The sequence below is a fragment of the Camelus bactrianus genome, chromosome 4 (assembly GCF_048773025.1).
Source record: "Camelus bactrianus isolate YW-2024 breed Bactrian camel chromosome 4, ASM4877302v1, whole genome shotgun sequence".
In the NCBI taxonomy this organism is placed as follows: domain Eukaryota; kingdom Metazoa; phylum Chordata; class Mammalia; order Artiodactyla; family Camelidae; genus Camelus; species Camelus bactrianus.
The window spans coordinates 57189003-57213492 of record NC_133542.1 but is presented as its reverse complement, the minus strand read 5'-3'; the positions used below and the strand labels follow the sequence as shown (position 1 = coordinate 57213492).

At 41.9% G+C, this 24490-nt stretch overlaps 1 protein-coding gene across 2 annotated transcripts; it reads left to right on the top strand.

Annotated features, from left to right (window-relative positions):
* Positions 1-347: 347 nt before the first annotated feature.
* Positions 348-23470, top strand: TXNDC8 (thioredoxin domain containing 8). Of its 2 annotated transcripts, XM_074361431.1 has the most exons (6): positions 348-371; positions 3754-3858; positions 7229-7288; positions 9658-9723; positions 22420-22485; positions 23408-23470. In XM_074361431.1, exons 1-6 carry the CDS (start codon positions 348-350, stop codon positions 23468-23470), a joined length of 384 nt encoding a protein of 127 aa, XP_074217532.1. The 2 variants fall into 2 exon arrangements, with proteins under 2 accessions (XP_074217532.1, XP_010968392.1); XM_010970090.2 differs by lacking the exon at positions 22420-22485.
* The last annotated feature ends 1020 nt before the right edge of the window (positions 23471-24490 follow it).

Below are 24490 nucleotides of genomic sequence, written 5' to 3'. Positions count from 1 at the left end.
TTACCTAGCTTATTGCTCATTTGGTGGTGGCAGGGGGTGGAGGAGGGGAGGGCGGGGCATGGAAATAGGTGATAGAAGATTAAAAGGAGACAGACACGTCACTGATCTGGCACACTAGGCCAGCAGTTGGCTGATTCTTGGCTCACCACACACTAACTAGTCATGGCATAAAAATGAAATTAGCTCCAGGCCTGCCAGAGTTCCAGGTTCCGAGATGTCATGTTTAATGATGTCATAGAGAACTTACCCTTATGTTCCGGCAAGGACCCTATAATTAGTAAGAGACAGCTACGGTGAGCCAACTAACCCAACAGCAGAGTCTGGTCAGCAGTTCCCAGGCGTAAATCATGGTGCAGAATATCAGAGACATGGCAAGTATTTTTTTGGCTTCAAGAAGTATTTCAAAAGAGACCATCTTGAAAACAGATTTGATAAACTTTCAGAATTATTTCCTTTGTTGCTCTGTAACAAGAGATTTTTTAAAAATTTTTTATTGAAGTGTAGTTGATTTACAAAGTTAGTTTCAGGTGTACAGCAAAGTGATTCAGTTGTACATATACATACAGGTATATATTTTCTTTTCAGAATCTTTTCCATTATATGTTGTTATAAGAAATTGAATATAGTTCCTGGTACTATACAGTAGATCCTTGTTTATCTACTTTATACATAGTAACGTGTGTCTGTTAATCCCCAACCCCTGATGGATCCCTCCCTGCCCTTTCCCCTCTGGTAACCATAGTTTGTTTTCTATGTCCATGAGTCTGTTTTTGGTTTGTAAATAGAATTTGTATCATTTTTTTTTTTAGATTCCACATATAAGTGATACAGTATGATATTTGTCTCTCTCTGACTTACTTCACTCAGTATGATAACCTCCAGGTCCATCCATGTTGCTGCAAACGGCATTATTTCATTCTTTTTTATGGCTGAGTAGTATTCCATTGTATATTTACACCACATCTTCTTTATCCAGTCATCTGTTGATGGACATTTAGGTTGTTTCCATGTCTTGGCTATTGTATATAGTGCTGCTGTGAACATTGAGGGACATATGTCTTTTCGAATTATAATTTTAAGAGGAGAGTTTTTTTAATGCTTACTCTTCATGTTGTTTCTTGAAAGATAGTGCTCTCTAGGGAGTAGCCAAGAGAAAAATTGATCAAAAAGACTTTTATGCCTTCCTGCTTCTCATTTCTTGCTCTGACTCTAGCTGGATCCAGGCCAGCTCCTAACATATCCCATCCTTACCTGATCCCACTGATTTTACCTTAGCTGTACCTGGAGAATTTTATGGAAGTAAAATAGTCCACGTTTGCCATTCCCTAGGAAAGAGAACGGAAACCCCAGACATGCCTATAGAGTAGGGGCAGGAAAAGTGATGGCCAAGGGCTTCACCAGTTCCTTAGGTGGTATTTTTTATAAAGCTACTTTCCATTTATTGTCCAATGGCACTGCCATAACAAATCTAAATACATATATAAGCCAGGGATAATTCTGTTTATCAAGAAGAAAATTGCCTCTAAAAGAGCAGTCAGGGGCCTACATCCTTTACAGGAGTGGGCATTAGCATCCAGACTTGCTGACTCCAACCTCATTACAGGAGGGCCAGGAGCTGGAGGGAAGAGGGGTCACATGGGGCCCAGGCCTTCCATCTCCCAGCATCCTCAGACTTAAGACTTTTAACACTTTGTCCAAATGTACCTGTATGTAAGGTCACAAATATGAGACTGACCAGACTGAAAGAAGGCATTGCCATGTAACTTTGATATAAGAAAATGTTTTCAAATAGCACACTTGCTAACAATTTGAGGTTTTCTGTTTTGTTTTGTTCTGTTTTTTTCTGAGAATCTCACAGAATATTTGGGTCTCACTCATCCTCTGAGAAGCCCTCTCCATCTGCTCCACAGGGACCTATCATGAGAGCCTATAGTCTCCTTTATGTCCTTATTTAAATGTCACATTGAGTTGGACCTTGGCCACCCAGACTGCACTTGTCATCCAGCTCCCATCCTTCCTTCCTTCTCTATTTTTCTCCTTTTTTCTTTATTGGCAGTGATCACTAACTCATTATATATTTTACTCATTAATCTTACCATTTGGCCTCCCCCTAGCTGTAAGTTCCACGAAGGCAGGGGTTGGAATGCTTTGTCTTTCTGTCCACAGCTTGTCCCAGCAGCGCACCCCATTCCTGGTGTAGAGCAGGCCTCGGGAGGTACATGTGGAATCACTGTGTATACGATAGGGGTGTTCCCTTCAGAGAACCTGGCCAGGTCCAATTCATGGGACCAGCTAGGCCAGTCACACCCTAACAACTACTGGGATGTGAAAGGAGTCCGGGGGCTCGTGAGGACAGCATCTACCTTGTAACTTCAGAAGCAAGTGAGAAATGGAGGCTTGGCCTGGCTCTGTGAAATGTTAATGGCCCCTCTCTTAGAGGAATATTGGTAAAGGAAGAGAGTGTCTTTGAGCCATCGGTCCCACCCACTTGAAAGAAAGCCATATGGCAATGTAATTGTCAAAACTCCCCTCTTATAGAGTGTATGCCATCTGTGAATAAACCCCATCCCTAATTCCAGTGATGGGCGCTGATTTACTTACTTCAGTGAGTGAGCCCATCCCTCCATCTTAATCAGTGGTCCAGGGGTGTACACAGCATGGCATTTGAGCCAGAGAGAGGAAGAGTGAGCCCCGCTGCTGTAAAGAACTCAGGAGATGATTTCGTATAGCGGTTAAGAAGATGGACTCTGGAGTCAAGCTTACTAGGTTAGCAATCCCAGCTACACCACGCACCAGCTGGTTGACCATGAGAAAGTCAATAAAGTTAGTTTTCTCATCTGTAAAATGGGGGTAATAATAATAATACCCACTACATAGGGTGGGTGTAAAGATTAAGGACGGGAGTATCAGGCCGGGAGTAAATTAGGTACCATTGTTGCAATTCCAATGAGAAAAGGAAAAATAAAGTTTGAACAAAACAGTATATAGCAGCAAATTATTCACTCATCAACTAAACACTCCATGAGCGCCTACTGTGTGCCAGGAAGGGGCCGCGGAGGCACAGGAGTGAATCAGGATTGCATTCTGTAGGGACTTGTTGGGAAGACAAGCCATGCACGAACTAACTGGTGTAGGACAGTTGTTGTTTGGAAAGCAATCAAGCATAGTTACCGTGATCTGAGGCCCCAGGAAGGGAACCCTTACTTTACTTAGATGATACAGACAGCTGATGGTAAATTCACCTAAGACATTCAGCAAGAAGCATGTCTAATCCTTAAATGGATGGTTTTCACTATAGCTTTAATAACGATCAGCCCCCCAAACACCAAAGGAGACAAAACCAAGAAATGATTCAAGGTGTTAGGTTACTTCTCCTTTTAAATTTCACTCTCAAGGCATGTTTGGGTCCTTGTTTACAAAAATCAAATATAGATGCCCACTTTGAAGAACCGTTCATCACCACCCTCCACCCCTCATCTCTCGCTGGTCAATCTCAATTTCTCCCTAGAGGTATCCAGCCATTACCACCGCCATTACCAACCCATTTGGGAAATGGAATTCTAATCTTTTTTTGTGGGTTTATTGTCACTTATATATAGTTAACAGATAAAAATATACATGCCCTCAGGGACATTTAGAAATGGTTGGGCCCCCGGGACAACATGGGGGTGAGGCACCATAACTCAGCTGCCATTTTATTCCCTGCAAGACTTTATGATTATACCCATTTCCTCATTTATGTTCTGGTCTCAGGATGAATTAAGAAAATTTTTGAAAGCTGCTGGAACAAATCTTGTGGTGGTTGAATTTTCAGCAAAATGGTGTAGTCCTTGCAAAAGGATTTATCCTCTTTTTCGTGTAAGTATCATCAGTATCTTTTTCACAATTTTAGAAGGAATTTAAAGTTCCCAAATCGTTCTCCCAGTAAATCTTCAAAGTTGGCTCTTATGAGCCATTATGGAATGATATTTCTGGGAAGCATCCTGATAAATCTGAAGGTAATAGGCTAAGATCTAATAGATCATTAGTACAGACATCAGAAGATTAGTACTACTTGTTGACGGATGATTCTGCAAGGAACATCAAGACGTGAAAAAATACAGAGTACAATTGTACAAGAAACAGATTATTCATAATAATGACATTTTACCAAAGTTCCAGAGTTCAGAACTTCCAAATATCGGAATAGATTCAGCAAAACATGATACTTGTTTTTAACTATAGTATAAAAGAATGAACTGCCCCTAATCCTTCAACACTATTATCAGAACAAATCCTGAGTCCTACATATTCCCTTCATGTCTGATCTACTTCATGAAATAATCTAGTAAAATACACCACTTAGTTGTAATCGAATATTTATATTCAGATCTTTTTCCACATATGCGTTGGTTCATATTTTTATCGTCTCCCGATTATAATTTTAATGTCTCTACAATGTGTTATCTAGTTAATTTTCCTACTGCCCCATTTAAGAGTTTTCACCATTTTATTTATTTTTGGTAAAACATGCTGCGGAAAGAAACTCAGGGTATTTCCATTTCTCCTTACTGTGCGGAAGTTTCACGTTTACAGTTTTGTGAATTTTATTCCTTCAAATACAAAGTTTTGATTTCTCTACACAACTGAAAATACACTGGGTTTTGGGTTTTTTTTTTTTTTTCAGCGAGGTTTCTAACATTTCAACTTTTTTTGACTTAAACTCTTGAATCTCCCTGAGTTCATTCTGAACACAGTCACAACCTTTGATATTTAATTTAAAAGAGATGGATATTCAAATAGGGAAATGGGCTACATGACATCTCAACAGTCATTCTATGCTTAGAATTCTTGGAATATCCAGGGGGGTACCTTTTAATATCTGACAGGTCCCTGATTCTGACAGTCAAAACTTTGAGCAAAAGAGTCCCCAATGTTTAGCTTCCAAAGTATAAATATCCTCACCTGCTATGAAGTCAAAGCCAATCAAATCCCAGTCTGGAACTCTAGCTGCAAGGGAGTCCCGGGCATCTATCTGTTTCCATTTCCAGGCTCTGCAGGAAGGTGGAATGAAAGTTATTTGGCTAAACCGTTACTCAAGACATTTTCAGATACACAAGAACTAAAACTTGACTACCCACAGGGTCTCTGCTAAAGGATGTATTGTAACAAGAAAAAAAAAAGTGAATCCTATGAAAATGTGCGTTTTAAGAAGTGATGTAAAACTTCTAAGTCCTGAGTGAAGTCCCATTTGATCTGGGCCTTGATGACTGAGAGCAGGGCTTAGCAAACTTTTCTGTAAAGGACCAAAGAGTCAGTGTTTTCAGGTTTGAAGGCCATATGATCTCTGTCATATATACTCAGCCTTGATGTCGTAGCACAGAAGCAGGGCAGTGGTGAACACATTTCCATAAAACTTTGCTTCCAAGACCATGTGGAGAGTTGGGTTTGGTCTATAGGGTGTAGCTTACTGATTCTGGGCTAAGAGGATCACCAGGTGTAGAACCCCCATAAAGACCATTTCTGGAAAAAGGGAGGGGATCAACTTGTTGAGAAACTGCATGATGTGATCGTGGGAAGGCAACACCCCATGAGGCTAACTTACAGCGTACACGGTGGAAGGGGCAACACACAAGCCTTCGAAAGGAAGCTGAGCCAGATGGAGAAGGCCCTTGTGTTACAGCTTCATGAGTTGCTATAGAGAGTCAACAGAGAAGAGTGTGTAGAAAGGTTTTGCCGTGATATGTGAGTTTTAGGAAATACTCTTAGCAGTGTTGTATAAAAGTGGGCTGGAAAGACAGAGGCAGGTAACCCAAGGCCAACAACAACTGAATGATGGGTTTACCAAAAGTAGGGCAGGCGGTTCAGGAGAAAAAAGGAAGGATAAATTCAAGACATTTGAGAGCTGAGATCAGCAGGACAGGTGACCAGATGGTAGCAGATTACATGTGAGGAGGAACAAAGCAGAAGGAAGAGTTGTTGTTGAGGGCAGAGGAGGGTCCTAGGTAGACGGAGTCGGGTAGAGAGAGAGGGCAGTGTTCACAAAGGGAACCCCAAATGAGCAAGGAACCCATATCTGTACCACGTCTTCTGGCTACTACTTGATACAGAAATGACAACCGCTCTTGTCCCTGTCCATTTCCTGTCAGACTCAGGAGACTCTGAAAACTTCATAAATAGGACCTGACCCTGGGAATCAGATGTCCACATAGGTCAAACCCATTCCCCTGGCTCCTACCCGGGAACATCCAAATAGCTGGAAATTTGAAAGTTGCAGGTTAATTCCCCCAGAGTTCTTCAGCGGCACAGTCCTCCTGCCAGGCATGGAGATGCTGCCAGTCAAAACCAGCATCTTTGTTCTGAAAAAGTACTCTGTAACACTAAAGGACTTCGTGTTTCTTATCCAAGAGTTTTCCCCCAATTTCACCATCTTGATGGGCCACCAAAGAGGGAACTCCCACGTTGGTCACCTTCTGTGGACAAACCACCGGAGAGAGTGCCAATGACGGAGCTCTGCACGTGTCCATCTAATCAGCCCACGTCATCATCTCCTGCTTCCCCGTGGGAGCAGCGCCCAGTGACAGCCCCATCTGTGGTTGTCTCCGCTTGGCCAAGCTCTGAACACCTCACATCACCATCAAAGAGAGGTTTCATTTGAAACAGGTCACTGGAAATGCTTGAGATACAACATTAATGCAAACAAATCAATATGCTATTGTGTCCTTAGAGTATGAACACAGCTGTCTGGGAAAAAAAGGGAGGGAGGGAGGGAGGGAGGAAGGAAACCCAGGAGCTGACATTGACAGGCTGCTACCGCTGCATCTGATACCACCAGACCCATTACCAACACCGTTGTCCATGCAGCTGCCAAAGATGCTTCCAGAACAAACAGAAGCAGAAGAGAGTTGTTTCTCCCTCCTCCCATTTTCCATTTTCCTGCCAATGTTTCCATTTGGCAAAACCTAACAGGAAGACAGCCAGCCGGCAGAGGATTCTGGAAAATCTAGTTTGATCCCTCGTAGGACACACACTTTAGGTTCTGGTTCGGCAGTTGATCTTGGCTTGACCTTGGCAGCATCCAACCTTTGACTTTGGTGCTAGAAGTTCTAGGTGGTGGTGCAATGCCAGTATGATGCCTAGCTCTCTTGAACAACCTTTCTTTTCTTGTTTTTGCCCCCAAGACACTTCTGCTATGTAACTGAATATTAACATTAAGCTAACGGGGCATTTTTATTCTTTTGCTTTGAAGGCAATGTCTCAGCAATACCCAGGTGTAATGTTTGCCACTGTGGATGTGGACGAGGCTCGGGTAAGAATCTGAAATCCTTCCCTGGAGATAGTTAAATTCAATGCAATGTCATTAAGAGCACGGTCTCAGCGTTTAGATCATCCATTTAAAGTCAAGCCGAATTTCACAATTTTTTCTGGTGAAGTGTAGTCAACTCCTTCATAAAGCTCTTATATACATATATATATTTTTTAAGATAGCAAATATGTAGCTCTCCTGCTGCCCCCTCCCTTCCCATACTATGGGTGAATTCACTGATCAATCCCAATATTCTTCACCACTTGCTCCGGATGCCGCCCCACAGTTCTGCTCAGCAAAGTGGCTCTAGGCGAACAATACCAATTGGATGGAGTTGGGCTCAAGGTGAAAAAAGATTTTCTGTAATAGATTCACCTGTAGTAGATTTACTAATCAATTTCTAAAGCCTAACTCAATGCATGACAGACATTTCAACATACCTTGCTTTCCTCGTGCTCTATCTTAGGCTTTTTGTGGAGTTTTTTAAACATCATGAGGAGTTCCAGGAACTCTTCCCCTGAAGTCCCCAGAGCCTTTCTTCCTCATCCCCACCCCACCCCCAAAATAACCAGCCTGGCATCCTCAATCAAAATGTGCTTATTATTACACACAATGTGTCTACAAAATTACTCTTCCTAACATTGGTTCATTTATAAGCAGGAAAAGTAACAATAAAAAGTGGCCTGTGCATACACTGGATTGAATTTGAGTTTTAGAATCACAAGAAAAAATATCTATTATTCACCCATTCTGCCCTATCATAGTTTTGTGACTTTTGACTTCTTATCAGTTCATCTCTATAGACTTCAATTTCTCAGATGTAAAACAAGGTAATAATACTTAACAGACTAGGAAAAGATTTTTTTAAAATACCCCAAATATATGCCATACTACCCAGAACATACTAGAAGTTCCATTTCATTCAAAAGCGTGACAGTGTTTAATTGCTCTTAAGGCTGAATCATATGCATTTGGAATACACAGCTAGGATCATTGTCTCTTTGTCTTTTTTATATTCACAGAGTTGTGCAACTCTGACTACAGTCAGTTTTGGAACCTTTTTACTTCTCAAAAAAAAAAAAAACATTGTTCCCTTTAGCAGTCACCCCCAGTTCCCTCCCCCGACCACCCCGATCCTAGGCAACCACAATCTACATTGTCTGTAGATTTGCCTATTCTGGTCATTTCATATAAATGGAAGTACAGAATTCATGGTCTTTTGTGACTGGCTTCTTTCACTTAGCGTAAGTTTGCAAGATTCATCCATGACGTAGCATGAATCGTTTCTCCATTTCCTTTTATTCCTGAATAATATACCACCATTTATTTTTCCATTCATCCTTTGGATGGGCATTTGGGTGGTTTGCAACTTTGAGCTATTATGAAATAATACTGGTATAAGCATTTGTGTATATATTTTCATTTCTCTTGGCTATGTCTCTAGGAGTGGAATTGCTGGGTCCTGTGGTAACTCTGTTTAACATTTTGAGGAACTGACAAATTGTCTTCCTAGCAGCTGCGCCGTTTTACATTCCCTCCAGCAACCTGTGAGGGTTCTGATTCCTCCACACCCTCCCTGACATGTGTTACTTACTGTTTCCCTTTTTGGTTGTAGCTCTTTGTCTTTTACAGTGAAACAAAATACACAATTTTCTAATAGTAATTTATTCATTGTTGTCATTGCTCTGGTCATGAAAATTATCATTTTGTGTGTGAGGGTGTGTGTGTATGTTGTGGGTGGCAGGGAAGAGATTTATTTTGATCCTATGGGTGGCTAATTTTCTTTCGACTCTTAGGATAGATTAAAAGTGGCATTTGAAATCAGATTGTAATGGATGAAAACAATTGGAATTCTGACATATTTTCTCATCTCTTGTCTCCAAATCTTTCACAAAGCTGGGCAGTGAAGAGTCGTAAGGCTTAAAAGAAGGAAACATGTAAGATTTACTTAAAATGCAAGGCATTCTATCACCCCGTGTCTCAAGTGTGAGTTATAGAAGAGACCTTTACTCATTCTTATTTTTTGCAAGATGCTCTTTCCATATTGGGTTCCACTGGGGCCCTTCTGCAATCTTTCTCAAGCTCTTTTCAGTAGAGCTCATTTCGTCCTTCTGTCCATTCTGTTTTGGCCCCCATCTCTTACCCGTCTCCTCAAGCTCCTTGATGAGAAATTCCAGGAACAGTCATTTTCTACTTTCACATTCCTGGAGGCTTTGTGGATATGTTAGAAAAGTTCTTGGCAGGAGAATCTGTAAAGTATCAGCTGTCCCTTGGCATTCAGGCATGCCTCCCGAGAAGTCACCAAGAACCATGCTAGGTCCAGAGAGAGGATACCAAAATTGTGACTTCATTCTGTTTCTTTTCCTTCCCAGGAGTTGGCCGAAATTTATCACGTCAAAGCAGTACCCACATTTCAGATGTTCAAGCAATTCCAGAAGGTATGTTTCCATAGTAACTAGAAGATTGAAATAGATTATAGAACCATCAGAGTCGGGGGGAAAAAAAAAAAAAGGCCTGGGGTACCCTGGATGGATGAAACAACTGTATATATTTTTAATCTTAGCCATGTGATTTTTAGTTTATGAACTTTACATATTGGTAAGGGGTTAAAAAAAACCATGAATTGTAATGAATCTCCCCATTCAGACCATATGAGGTGTCCCTATCTATAAGAAATACCCCACTATCATCCCTATCTGGGTCCAAACCATCAAAAAAGAATCTTACCCATAAGACATAATTAAATTCTTGCACCAATGTTTACAAGTTGTTCACAAACCTTGGGTGAATGTTAATCCCAAGCTATCACAAGGCAGTATAGCCTAATGGCTTCCCACCTCCTAGCAGTTTACTTAACAAGCTCTTTGTGTCTTAATTTCCCTAGCTGTGAAAACACAGATCATAACACGTTTTTCCCTCTCATGGGGTTGTTGTAAAAATTAAGTGAATTAGCATAGCTAAACTTTTTAGACCCATCCTGACATGCATTACGTGCTCAATAGCTCATGTTAGCTGTCATCTTGAAGATATTAATGGAACAAAATGTCTAAAATACTGGGTATGTGATGAAACTAGTAATTGCATATATGGCTGGGAGCATTGTCATTTGTGCATATCTTATGAAAGGTGATTTTGCAACATACTTAAGAGGAACAAACTGTGCATTCCCTTCCCCACATTATCCCACTCCTGGGGACTCTGGCTACAGAAGTGCCTCATGGAAAAATAAACAGCTAAGTGTTTAGTAATCGTAGAATTATTTCTATTACAATATGGAAATCATCTAAATGTATTTTTTTTAGTAGAGTTGCTAAGTGATTTATGATCTATCTATGCAGAATAGTACACAATGAAAAAGAGTTATGAAGACTATATGCAAAGTAAAACAAATTTCATACTTAAACTTTGTAAAGATTACGTCTGTCATATGGAGAATGAAAGCATCTGATAAGCTAGCTGTAGGATTTTCAGTTTCCATTTGTTTGTATGTATTTGCTGTAATGTTGTTGAAGCAATGGATTTAAATAATTTTCCAAAAACAATCCCACTATCTATTGCCTCTCTTGACTTTTTACTTGAAAATTGAAACCATTTGACGTAGGCATCCTCAACTCCCCCACCTACATTGTCAAATTATTTGTGCCATCTTTTGTCATCGTCTCCTCCTCTTCCATCTCAGGAAGGAAGATGCTTCCTGCTTTGAAGTCAGTTCCATCCATCTCTTGATTGCATCCCTCCCTTCTGTGCCAAGCTTTTACCCATCAGTTATCCTTTTTCAAACCTGGTATTTGGACCCTTGTTGTTCTTGCCATCCGGCTACCATTCTGCATTCTCTATTAACAGTTCTCTGATTCTCCTCCAGGGAACCAAGTGCTTTCCTATTCTGAGTCCATGTGCTTCCTTAGGGCTCCTTCTCCAGGCTTTGACCAACCAGTGGACTCCATCCCCATCAGGAAGGGGCGCTTCACTCCAGTCAAGCCAATCCAAGCCCAGCCTGAGCTAATTTCAGGACTTTGCTTACGCAGCTGTGTGAAAGCCTTCTCTTCGGAGTGCACTGAAGTTGAACTTGCAAAGACATGAGACTGATGCTGCCACAGCCAGCTCGCCCCCAAAGGGAACCCAGAAATGAAGCCACCATACGGAGGCTAGCAGAGTCAGGCCAAGAAGTACCAATGGCATTGATTAGACCCTGGATCTATCCATGCCTGAAACCAAAACTTGCCCCATAGATTCTTCAGTTATGTTAACTTAGAGTTGCTTTTTCAGGCATTTGCAACTGAACATTTTCTAATGAATAGCTGATGTTCTCTCAGACTCTTCCTCACGTCATGGTCTAATTCTTGAAAGAACTGAATATATTTACCACTTCCAATTCCATTCATTTCATCATCTACTTTCTTGAAAGTCAAGATCCAATTGCCATTCCAAGCCCACTTTTGTTTGACTCAGCTCTTAACTTCATACATTTTTCTGATGCTGTTCCCAGCCCGAGTGCCAAGGATCCTCCAGCACCTACTTTAAATGGCCATTTCTCAACCCTTGAATTCCTTGATTACACAAAAGCACGATTAACTAATCACCTCCTATATTCCAGAAACTTCCTCATCTGTTGGCTTCTATCCCTGAGTCCTCCCCAAGCTCTCCTCTGGCTTCTTTGTCTCCTGCTGTTCTCAAATATATGTGTTTCCCAAGGCTCTTTTTTTTTTTTTTTTTTTCCATTCTGCCTCTCTCCGTTAGTAATTTCACCCTGACTTCTTGTTCTAGCTGTGAATTACCTTTCACTTAAACAGTCGCAGTAGCCCTGCTCAAGCCCAAGTTCACGCCAAAGCTCTGTTCTCTTTTCCAGGTAGACCCTTGCACAGCTCCAGGTAGGTCATGCCCGCTTGATACCCTCCCCTTCTGTTGTCTACAGAATCACAACTAGACCCTTGCATTCAAGTCTGACTTTCAAGTTTCTCCATATTCTGGCCCCGTCTGCCTTTCCGAGCCCATTTTTGTTTGACTCAGATCTTAACTTCATACATTTTTCTCATGCTTTTCCAGGCACTTGGAGTCATTCATATCTGATTTGAAATCCCCATGCCTAAGAGAATCCCCCTGTAGATTACAAAAAAAAAATACTCATTTTGTGTTTGATGAATGGGTGAGTGAACAAGTGACTGAATGGGCGAATAGGCGAATACTGGTGTCTTTTCCTGCATTCCACTGCCAGCTCTGCCTCCCCGCCTGATTCTGTCCTGATACTAATCCGACTCAGAGAAAGTTTCTCTCCAGCTCAGAACAGCTTTCTGGTTTCAGCCCTCCTGCAGATGGAATTGCCACTGCTCAGCAGTTTGTTTTGTAAAACAAACCTTTGGGGTTTCAACTGATTTTGTGTCTAGGCTCTTGTGCAAATCCATAGCTGTGCTTTTGAGGAAAGGCATGGCCTCATTTGGTCTCAGTTCTATATGGACGAGGAAGAGCCCTCGCTTGGGGGTGGAGGGACTTCTTATGCTCAAGTATTTCTGAACTGATACCCTGTAGGGTGTGGATTCCTTCTGAATGAATGGAACAGAATGCCTGTGTTCTAGGATCACTGAGGATCTCAAATTGGAATTTCATGGCAATTAGCTAATGAAAAATGAGATTAACTGAATTGATGACAATCAGTGAAGCTGATCTACCTGCCTCTATTCTGAGACCAGGGTCATCCAGAAGGCCTCTAATTGTAACGTGGATAGCCATGTCCCAAGACATTTTCTTGAGAATGGAATTTCTCATTGTATAGTACTAACTTAGCATCCTGGTTATGGAGTTACCTTTTTTTTAACTTGAGATTATTTATGTCATAATGTCAAATGCGTCTACTTCTAAATTTTGTTTGTATCTGTGTGTAATCAAATCTCCAGAAAGATTCATACCTGAGTCAGTTTAGATATCATTTGTAAACCTGCAGAAAAGATTTATAACATTGACTCTATTTGACAAAGAGTATCAATCCTTGAGGGGAGGGTATAGCTCAGTGGTAGAGTGTCTGCTTAGCATGCACAAGGTCCTGGGTTCAATCCCTAGCACCTCCATTAAAAAAAAAATTAAATAAAAGTAATTACCTCCCCCCCCACAAAAAAGAATATCAATCTTCCGTGCAAAAGACAAAGGCCAAAAAAGGGAGGGGGAGGGAGATAATAGAGACACCGTATTACAAATCTTTTACGTCTTTGACTCAACCCCCAGCATTCAGTATCTGAGTAGCCCCGTGGGGCTTCTGCAAGGTCCCCACTTCTAACCGTTGCATTCAGAGCTGCAGGCAAACCATGAGAGCTTGGAAATTTCCCCCAGGTTCTACCCAACAGTGGTCTGCACAGGAAAACCACTGGAACCAGAGGAAGTTTGGGGTGGCCAGGCAAAAAAAAAAAACCAAAACAGTCCATGTGAGTTTCCCTCCTCTCTCAACAGAATTGACTAGGAAGGCTGCCAGTGACATTCATTGTTTTCGTGGGGATAGAGAAAAATTAAATTTACTTCTTTGAGACCACTTCTATAAATGTGCTCCCCTCTTTAATCTGGGAAGGCACAACTGAAAATTGACTTATTGAAGCAGTTAAGTTTTGTTTTTCTAGTATTTAAAAAAAAAAACAACAACCTGAAGTCTAATTTCCATGAAGAAATGTTCTAAGAAATGTCTTCACATTTCTGGTAAAATATCTGGCAAAGAGCCACTGTCCATTAATGTCTTTAAAAATGTACAATGGATAAAAAGCCTTGTGATAATTCCCCACAGAACAGAGAGTTAAGAGAATAGTCACCTCCCTTGAAAATATGATCTGCTTCCTTGCATTAGATCAGAAGGCTTAGGGAATCCCTTGGGTTTCTCTTTTTCCATGCTGCCCAGAATCTCAGGATTACCTCCTCTGCTCAAATACAATAGCCCCCCTTACCTGCAGCTTCCTGGCACTGCCTCGGTGCCATCTCCACACTGGATCATCCTTTAATGGTTTTGTTATTTTATCTTGCCCTTGAGTCTAGCTCATGTCAAATATTTTCAAAATACGTAGGCTATAAACAAAATAAAACTTAAAAAACAAAAAACTAAAACAAACAGAGCTACATAACAGTGACCCAGGATCATGGTGGGTAATGGGTCTTCCTCGATGCTGGAAGTTTTCATGCAGACGTTGGATGAACACCTGGCAGGGATATGCTGTAAAGAACAGGTGTAATTATTTCACAGTTTTAGGGCAAAGGACAGCCAAAGCAAATTCCAGGTAATAAATAAGGGGGGGGCTTTTTCCTTCCTGCTGTATTCCTTCATGTTTTCATCTAGGATGTCGCATCATGTCCCAGTAAGATCAATTGTGGTGAAAGAAAGAAAGAAAAAGAAAGAAAAGACAAAACAAAAAGTGCATTCCTGTGGTATCTTTCAGATGGAGCATCCAAAACCTTGGCTGATTTTTGTAACCAGAATATTACACTGCATTCTACTATAAGTAGTTCATGAATTTGGTTTACAGACCCTCTTAAAATCCAGTAAAGAGTATAAACTCTCTCTCCAGGAAAACACACATATGCATGTAAACTGGAGTGTGCATATAGTGTTAGGGTATTCATCAAGCCTCTGAAGCCCATTAGTAGATCCCCGATGTTAATAACATCAGTTCCAGACCAAAGTTGGTGTATGTGTATGGAGCAGAGGAAAGGAAGAGTAACAAAGATTTAGCAAGTCTTGGCCAACTGCTTAAGTGTGAGCCAGTTGTCAAAAGATGGCCCCATCAGTCGTTCTTTGATACGAGAGTAAAATGGTTCCCAGAAGCTCTTAGGAAAGATGGGATATGGGTACATAAATGCTAATAAGTGAGTTGTTCACAAATGAATAATTCAAAAGAACTGAGCTCTCATATTAAGTGGGAGGAAGCCCTTGCCACGGGGCTTTAGCTGAGATCATGGAAGTCGTTGCCAGCAAGCACTCTCCTTGAAGTAGGTAGAGATGAAAAGAATCCCAAGTAAGTGGCATCATCATGTGCTAGAAAGAGGACAGGATGGGAAGCAGGGGTCACAGACTCGGTGTCTTCAGGGGCCAGGCAGGGACAACAAGTGAGACAACAGGAAGTGAGGACGATGGAGGTCCCTGGAGAATCACCCTCCCAAATGCTCCTTGTTCAAAGTTCATAAAAAAGTGTTTGACCCAACCCCCTACGAGTGTCTGCAGCTAGATTTTGCCGTCTCTGGAATCAGATGAACCCCAGCTCTGCTTTCTATTAGTGGGGCACCTTGGGAATGTGCCTTAAGCACCTTAAGGTTCAGTTTTTTATTTGTTGGTTTCTGAACATTTTTTTTTATTGAGTTATAGTCATTTTACAATGTTGTGTTGAGTGACGAGCACAATTTTTCAGTTATACATGAACATACATATATTCATTGTTGCATTTTTTTCACTGTGAGCTACCCCAAGATCTTGTATATATTTCCCTGTGCTATACAGTATAATTAAGTTTCAGTTTTATTCTTTGTGAAATAAAGACATCATCACGTGTCTTTGAACTATTGTCATGAACATTTGTGATGATGTAACTAAAGTGCCTAGCGCTAGACTTACCACATACTGTCAAATGTGGCCATTATTAGAGTCCCAGGATCTAGCTGTGCACCTCTCTCCCTGAGAACTTACAGATAGAAGTTTAGAAACAAAGGTTAGGCGAGATCTCCAAAGCTCTCTGGGTAACTACAATATTCACTGAAGCTAAGTCTTAACATTCAGGACTTACCCACCGAATGGTATTCAGCCTTAATGGACTGCATTAGTTACAGAGAGGGTCTGCATGAGGGGGAGAAGAAAAGAACTCTCACAGGGTCGTCAGGGCTCTGAGGAGGGCAGATCCCTAAAAGGGGTTACATTTCAGCCCCATAAGTAGCTGATACATTGGCAGAGAGTAGTTGACTGGAGGAGGCAAGAACTAAGTGACATGCAGGGAAAGTCAGAGTATAGCAACTGTTTACCACCATTTAGCAACCTTTAGCACCATTGCTAAAGATGGAGCTCTCAGCTGTAGCAACATAAAGGCAGTAATTAACTTGTGTACCACTTTTCTGCAGGGCAGGGATTAGGGCGACGCCAGTGAGGCAAGATATTGCTGGTGCAAGGTGGAAACCTGTCTTCATTTGGATTTTTGATGTTCTGTTCATCATGGATTTGGGGCATTAGATTTTAATAGTTTTTAAAATACTCATTAAGATATTATTTATTGTATTTATTATTTATCTTAATGCTAAGTTTTTGGCACCCTTAAGGGTACCAAATTTAACATTTTTTCCACCCTAGTCCCAGCCCTGTTCTTCCCTGAATTTTAATTGTTGAACTACAGGAGTGTGTTTCATTCAGTGATTCGCCAGAAGGATTTACGAGACTCAATAGCATGTTATGTTCATAACTAAGATTTACTACAGCAGAAAGCACAGAGTTAAAGCAGCAAGGGAAAAAAATACATTGTTGGAGTCTAGAAAGGTCCAGCACAGACTTCCAGTTTTCTTCCTTGTTCAGGGATATGTAGGAGAGTGCTCTCTCTAGCAGTGAACTTCAGGGACATGTGTGAAATGTCTCTGCCTAGGGATGCCCGTTTGAGTTGCTGAGTTTGAGACCTTTGAGGGGGGACTAGTCACACAGACACATCTTGCTAAGTAACCATTGCTACACAACCTGCCATGACAGTGGGAACTCAGGACCCCACCAGTAAAACCAGGTGAACATCATCAATATTGATGTTTATGCAAAACAACTTGACAAGCCAGTGTGGCATACATAGTCCATTGCTCCGGATGTGTGGAACAGAATCACCCATTACTAACAGAGAACACTTGGTGGACTACATTTCCTAGGGGCTGATGAAGGATCAATCATGGTTCTCTTGGAGACAGGCAAGGACTGCGTCAGGACTCTCCACGTTAGCTTTTTTCTCACATGGAGTCATGTGGAAAATCACAATGTCACCTTTAAGTAGCAATAGTGCTAAATTGTGCTCATTGAAGAACATGGCTTAGACCCATGTCAAAAGACTTCCTACTAGTCCCTTGAAGCCTAGACCTTGAGATGACGCACCTATGGGAGAATCTGGGGCTGCAGAGGAGAAACTTACCCACCCAGACGGAGAAAATACTGCTGCTTTTCAAAATTATTGAGCCCCGAAAATGAGGACAGAGGGCAAGAGCTTTCCAGGGCTATCTGTAGAAGGCAGATGTCAGACCCACTTCAGATGCGCTTTCCAGAAGGAGAACAGACCTGCCCCTTGAGCAGAACTGCCCCTTGAGCAGAACACTCCCAAAACGGGAGCAGAGAGGCCAGAGCTCAGCTGGTAAGCTCACCTCTGAACTTGGGGAGGAGTAAGTGAAGGGACATGGGACACAGGTCTATTTTCCCAATACTGGATGGTTGAGCAGAATGTTTAAAGAAAACGTGAGAACAAGAGTACATGCCATTGAAAGGAATGGCTATTTCCAAACTATTTTTATCCCCGAGAACAAAAATTCCATCCTACACTTCCAGTAACGTGCAGAACGACATCTCCTCTGGCCTGAGTCCAAAGCCACTTGTCCTCTTCTCAGGGTAGCTTGAGATGGATTCCCACAACGTTGGGCTCATGCCTCCTTTTTCGACAGAAAGCCCTGTTGTCCTGAGTGACTAGCCCTCAGGCAGCTTCAGTTGATGGTATAGAATTAGGATTGGCAAACTACAGCCCCAGGGCTAAATCTGACCCTCCACCTGTTTTTGTAAATAAAGTTTTCTTGGGACACAGCTCAGCCCATTTGTTTAAATATTGCCTACAGCTACCTTCGGACTACAATAGTTGATCTGAGTAGTTCTGACAGACCATAAGGCCTGCAAATCCTAAAATAGGTATTATCGGGCCCTTTACAAAAAAAAAAAAAAAAAAAAAGAGCTTGTCAACTCCTAACATAGAAGAAGCAAAGCAATTTAGTCATTATTTATGCCACCAATGCGCTAAGAAACAGTTGCCTAGGTGGTTTCTCAATCCGCTGCAGGAAGATGAAAAGTGAACTAGTGTTGTTACTGAAATCTCACTATTGGAGCAAGTTGAGAAGAAGGCCAGTAGAGATGAGGAAGAAATTAGATAATAGATCACTCTTATATGCTCTCTTCTTGGATTCAAGTGCATGTAAATTCAAGCTGTTGGAAGCACTATTTCAGATAGGCTGTGTCTTCTTGGTTGGATTCTGCACAACTCCAAAAACTTTAATGGACCTGCTTGCATTTATTTGCAGGGTCTGCCCTGGGTGTTGTGGAAGTCAAAGTGGAAGTGTACAAACACCTGCAATATGATGCAGATGGTTTGGGGGAAGGAATGGGTGTGGGCGGAGTCCGAGAAAGAAGCCGAGATAGGATCAAAGGGTAATTAACACTGTCCACCTCGCAATAGAAGGTTGAGGTACTTTTAGACATTCTCTTGTCAGACATAGCCTTGTCATCTTATTAATCAGTTTTAGTGCCTTAATAAACCCTTCCTAAAGAAGAAAAAGAACATCATACTATTTCAGATTACAAAGTTGTAGTGTACATGTGAATATTTCTACGGCCATCGCCCCACAAGAGTCTTGCATCAGTCGGTTGGTTGGGCTTTTTTGTCTGTGTTGTCATTGTTGCTGTTTCTTTGAGAATTTTGTTGTTGTTTTTAACTCACTGCAGATGTCTGTAAATTGTTGAGCTTTCATACAGCTGGTCCAGATACGACTTTGGTGTTCACTCAGCCACGTTGCACATCAACTGGCCAAGGCATGTTCTAATCGTTCTAGGAGTGCGTCACTCGTCAGAATCCTTAACTTATATTCTCAGAAGTCATTGTCTCTCTAGCCCCTTGGCATTTTCCCAGTGACAGGAATAGACTTTTTTTTATAGGTGATTGAATGTGTTTGGCATGAAAAATTTCCTCTCATTGACCTGGGTGGTCAGTAAACGGAGGTGGAGGGGTTCACTTTATTAATCTCTCTATTTTTATCTGTTTGAAAATGTCCTTAATAAAAATTGGATTATTTTTTTGACTGTTGGACGCAGGTGGTTCTGTAATATATGGGGACAGCCACCTCTTATCCCACTGGTCTTTGCAAATGGGAGCTAAAAATTTTCATCTGCTGTCATTACTAGAGTGGCATGAAAAAAAATGAAGGCATTGAAAAGAGCAGGTTAAACGCTCCTTCCTGACACCTCAATGGAGCATGCCTTCGAGAGGTACAGCCAAACATTCAGGTTATAAAGAAGAAAATATTCTCGGTGGAAATTGTGTTATTTGCCTTGCATACCTGTCCCTTCCAAAGAAAGCTACGTATGAAATAAGCTCTTATCACTTAAGCTGTTCCTCACTCATTAACTGTATTTATTAAGCTCCTGTATGCAAAGCCCCATGCTAGACAGGAAGATACACATATCACGGGTGCCTTTGGCAAACTGGACAAAGAAAGAATAAAATAGATCACATAGCACCTCCTCCCTGAAACGTAACACAGAGTCTTGGACCTGGACATCAAGGACCAGAAATCGGCTTAGCTCAACGAACTTCAAGTCCAGCACCATTAACAGAGCACCTACGCTGGGTAAGGTTCTGGGCTGGACACTAGACATGTGGAGAGAAACCTACAGTATAGTCCCCATCCTTGGTCTAGTGGGAGAGACAGATTAAAAAAAAGCAAGTCTTTAATAGTGGGAAGTACTGGGTACAATGAGATGACAGAGAAGGACTTAAGGGAAGTCTTTATGTGTTAAATCTCGAAGGATGTTTAAGATTAGCAAGTGAGAGAAGAGGGGAAGAAGCAGAGTTATAAAATGTCGTGGGTGAGGGTCAGGAATTATTTGATAATCGCACACCAAGAGTATAAAATTATCAAATTATCACTAGAATGTGAACACCATGAGGGGATTTTATCTTGTTTTGTTCACCATATGTCTGACTTATGGAAGGCACTCATTAAGTATTTATTAGATGAATAAATGAATCCACTACAACGTGTTACTAGAGTTCAGAGTTTATGGTGAAGAGTGACCCTAGACATAGACAAGACAAAATCAGGAAATCCTGGTATGAAGTTTCGATTTTATGATGAGGGAGAAACCCTGAGAAATTTTTACAAAGGATAGCGTGATGAGATTTGTGTTTTGAGCTTCAATGGGGGAAAAGGACCTAAGGGGCCTAAGACTGGAGACAGAGAAACAAATTATAAGCTCTTGCTTAAGTCCAGGTAGAAATTGATGGGATAAAAATCCATGGAATTCAGTGACAAATCTAATGTCACCTAAAGCCATGCGAATGGCTAGCATGAGAAAGACTGGCAATTACCAAGTATGGTCCAGCATGGAGAACAACCAGGAACACTCATCCCCTGCTAGTGGAGTGTAAATTGTTACAACCACTTTGAAAAACTGGTGGGTGTCTCCCACTAAAGCTGAACTCAGGCGTCCCCCTTTCAGCTAAACAACAGAACCCAAAGAGAATGGCCGCTCACATGCCCCCAAAGATGTCCCTACGAAGTTGTGCTCCTAGAAGCACCATCGATCATAGCCAAAATGGATAAACTGTGTTATAGTCATGCAATAGAATGTTTTTAAAAAGTAATCATAATTTTAAAAAAACAGAAAAATGAATGTACTGCCATTATACGGATAAATCTCATGAGCACCATGTTGAGCGAAAGAAGTCAGATACAGGAGAATACATACTGTAGAATCCCATTTATAGAAGTTCAAGAACACCCTAGGCTAACTTTTGATGAAAAATCCCAAATAGTGTTTGGCGTTGGACACAGGGCAGTGACGGGGAGCTAGCTGCCAAACTCCATCTATCTCTTGATCTGGACCTGGTTATACAGGTGAGCTCTCTTTGCAATAACTCCCCAGACCGTATGCTGAAATTTGCGCAATTTTCCGCGTGTGTATAACGGCTTTAAATGCGGCTTCAGTTTCCCAGCTCAGGGAACAGGGTGGGCGATGGTGCCCTGTACTAGGTTCTAGGTATCTAGAAGGAAGAGGAGATATATTCCACAGTAGCCAAGGCTCGTAGTGCACTTGGGACTTCTGGCTGCCCTTTGGTGGCTGTCGAAGTGTCACAGCACAGGCATGTCATAACATGGAAACCACCGCTTCCTGGAAATCTCCCTTCAGGGATATGCTTTCCTGTTGCTAGTACCTCGACAGATGGTGCCATCCCTTCACGAGGGGAAGTCTCCTCCAAGAAGAAAAGCCCATCTTTAGAGACCCCCCAAACTCTGGCTCCACACTGGTTTTTGGCAGTAGCGGGGAGACCCTAAGATAAGCAGACATAATTAGATCCACTAGAGTTATTGCCATAAAGATGACAAAAGCAGCTTCTTCTCAACCACTAGGGGTGCGGGTGTCTACAATTACATGGCGGTGGTCATGGGGAACAGACCCTTCTTTGCCGGTGCCTTCTGCTCAGCTGTTACGTGTGCCTTCACTGGAGTCCAGCCACTCCTGAAGCAGAGGAGTAGAGGATAGAGGCTTGGGAGGAATCTTGGACAGAAGCCACGAGGAAGGATAAGTGGGAGCCACTGCAAACGTAGCACCCTTCCAGCTCCTGTGGGGAAAGACAAGCTGAGACAGAGGCGGAAGCCCAGGTCTCTCACACCCTGCATTCCACCCCAGCGTGGATGACAGGCAAGGGGCAAAGTTCCTTTCCGACTAGATCAAGTGGTCTAGGAGGTCCTGATACCCCCGAGCGAAAAGGGTTAAAAGAGCACTTCCCAGCCCCCACCCTCCAGGCTTATGGAGCAACCAGGGCTTCCTTTGTCTCACCTTGGGCAGGAGTTTCCTGGCAATGGGTTCAGCACCTTGGTCAGTCAGCTAAGCTTAGCATCCTTTTCCCGCCCCCTGCCGAGTCCGGTCATTCAGGTGGCCAACCCTGCCAATGCTATTGCCAGGACTACTTGTCTGGGTACCTGCGCTGGCCTCAGAGGAGTTAAGAAACCCCCTTATGCCCCAGAGGCACCATCCAGCTGCCAGTGACTCTTAGGAAACAGACGATCGCAGGTGCTTTCTGACACCTTCCTCCCCCAGTGGCCAAGGCCAAGAGAACTATTTATAGAGGAGTTGGCTACAAACCAGACAACCCAGATAAATCATGAAATTCTGCACCCACACTTAGGTAACCCTATTCTCAAGAATCAAAAGAGCAATTTGCTGTAATAGAAGTGGATCCCTGAACGAGCCGGTAAGTGAAATGGGATCAAGCCAGAGGCACAAAGCTGGGTTTACTTTCGAGGAACAGAATGGCCCGTGATGCCTGCGGGTGTCACGCTGCTCCCTGGGGAAGGAGAATCCTTAGATGTGGGCTTGGTTTCTTCTCTTCTGCACACTGAGCACCGAAGTTAGCGCTAGACCTTTCTAACCCCTGCCCCCAAAGTCCTGCCACCCCGTCTTGCTGCTGAAATCTCCCTCCCTGAAAACTTAAGTCTTCACCCAATCTCAGCCTTAGTTTACCCACATTCTTCCTTCTCCCCAGCTACTTCATACATTTGAAACTAAAGTGATAATGAATAGTAAGAGCCTTTAATTTCCATATTTCATCAAATAGAAGATGCTCATTGGCAGATGGACCATTATTTTATCTACTACTGAAAAGTGTTCCAAATAAAATCTACCATCCACTGTGAAATGTACCCTGACTCAGAGATGTGCGAATTGGAAAAGAAAATGTGCTTCTTAGAATCAGTTGATTAAAATACTGTTACCTGGGCAAAAAGTCAGGGCATGAGAAATCACAAGCCATCTGAGTTCAGGGAATCAAACATGTGAATTAACCAGCCCTCAAGTGTACAAAGGCTCTGAGAAGTTTCAGTGATTGGTTTTCCTCATTTCCAACAAAATAATACGTTTTAGATCTTAGTTTAGAGGAATATTATAGAGAAATAGATACATCTGGCAAAACATGAGCATAAACAATTTCGAAAAGGTGCCACATGATGAAAACATCAGGACTTGAACGTGCTTAATGTGTATTTCCATTTAAAGTATCTTGCAGACGATGGGAATGAGCAGAGGATAAATTTACCAACAGGAACAAAATTCCTCAAAGCTTCATCTTTGCAGTATTTGAACCAATTCGTATTTCACCTTTGTGTATTTGTGAACAGATTTTTGAATTTTGTGGAGCTGATCCTAAAAAATTGGAAGAAAAGATTCAAGAACTCATGTAAGCTGATCTCCAAGACGAAATACACTTGCAACGTTGTAAAAGGCCACAGTGAACGTGTTTGTGTTTTTATTTCCAGCAAATGTTGTACTGTTCTGTTGATCTCTCTCCTAACGCTTTGCAGGTTGAATTCCACATTGCAATCACACTGCAAAAATCACTTAAAACTCTCGAGTGGTCATTTCCCTTCTCTAATTTGGCCTTTCCATTTACTCTGAGCACATTCCTTAGGCAATGACCTTCACAGCACAGGCCCTGCACAGCTAAGTAATGAGGAGGTTTTCCAGAGATTGCAGGAGGTGGAATTCGTCATAGCAATCACGAAACCAATAAATGTCTTATTAGCCTGGTGCCCTCCAAATGTATAGAGGCCTCTTCCCAACTGAGCCCTTGTCTGGGGTACAGAATTCTTCTCCAGTGTATCATCTTATATTAGAAGAGTGTCATTTTTCTCTCTCCCACTGCCTTTCTAAAATTCTTCTATGAATTAAAAAAAAAAATCCACAAAAACAAAATCCAGAAAGTTACTTTCTTGCCTATAATGTTGTTTGTCTCTTTTAAAGACATATTTATTTACTTTTTATTTACTCTTTTAATGGAGGTACTGGGGATTGAACTCAGGACCTCGTGCATGCTAAGCACATGCTCTCCCACTAACCCTAAGCCCCCCTTGTTTGTGGTTTAAAACCGACATAGAGCTCAGAGAAGATGGCTTCTTATACTAACTGTGCCCACCATGGGGCTGCCGTCAGTTGGTCTTAAGTCATAGAGCTGGATCAGCTTTCCCTAGCCAGTAATGACTCAGACTTTGACTAAGCAAAGGATCCATGTACTTTGATAGAATTCATTGAAACAGGGAGTTGAGCAAGCCACCCCAGGCTCACTTACACAAGAAGCAACACCTGTTAATCATTCCACGGATATTTATTGAGTACCTACTCTGTGCCAAGCACTGTTCCAGGCACTTAAAATAAAACTTGATTCATAGACCCCCGAAGGCAGACTTCATATGGGATCAGAAACA

Coding starts and splice junctions, on each gene's coding strand:
- TXNDC8 (XM_074361431.1), top strand. CDS start 348: ATGGTGCAGAATATCAGAGACATG. Junction 7,289..9,657: donor TGGATGTGGACGAGGCTCGG/GTAAGAATCTGA, acceptor TTTCCTTCCCAG/GAGTTGGCCGAAATTTATCA. Junction 22,486..23,407: donor GTGGATCCCTGAACGAGCCG/GTAAGTGAAATG, acceptor ATTTGTGAACAG/ATTTTTGAATTTTGTGGAGC.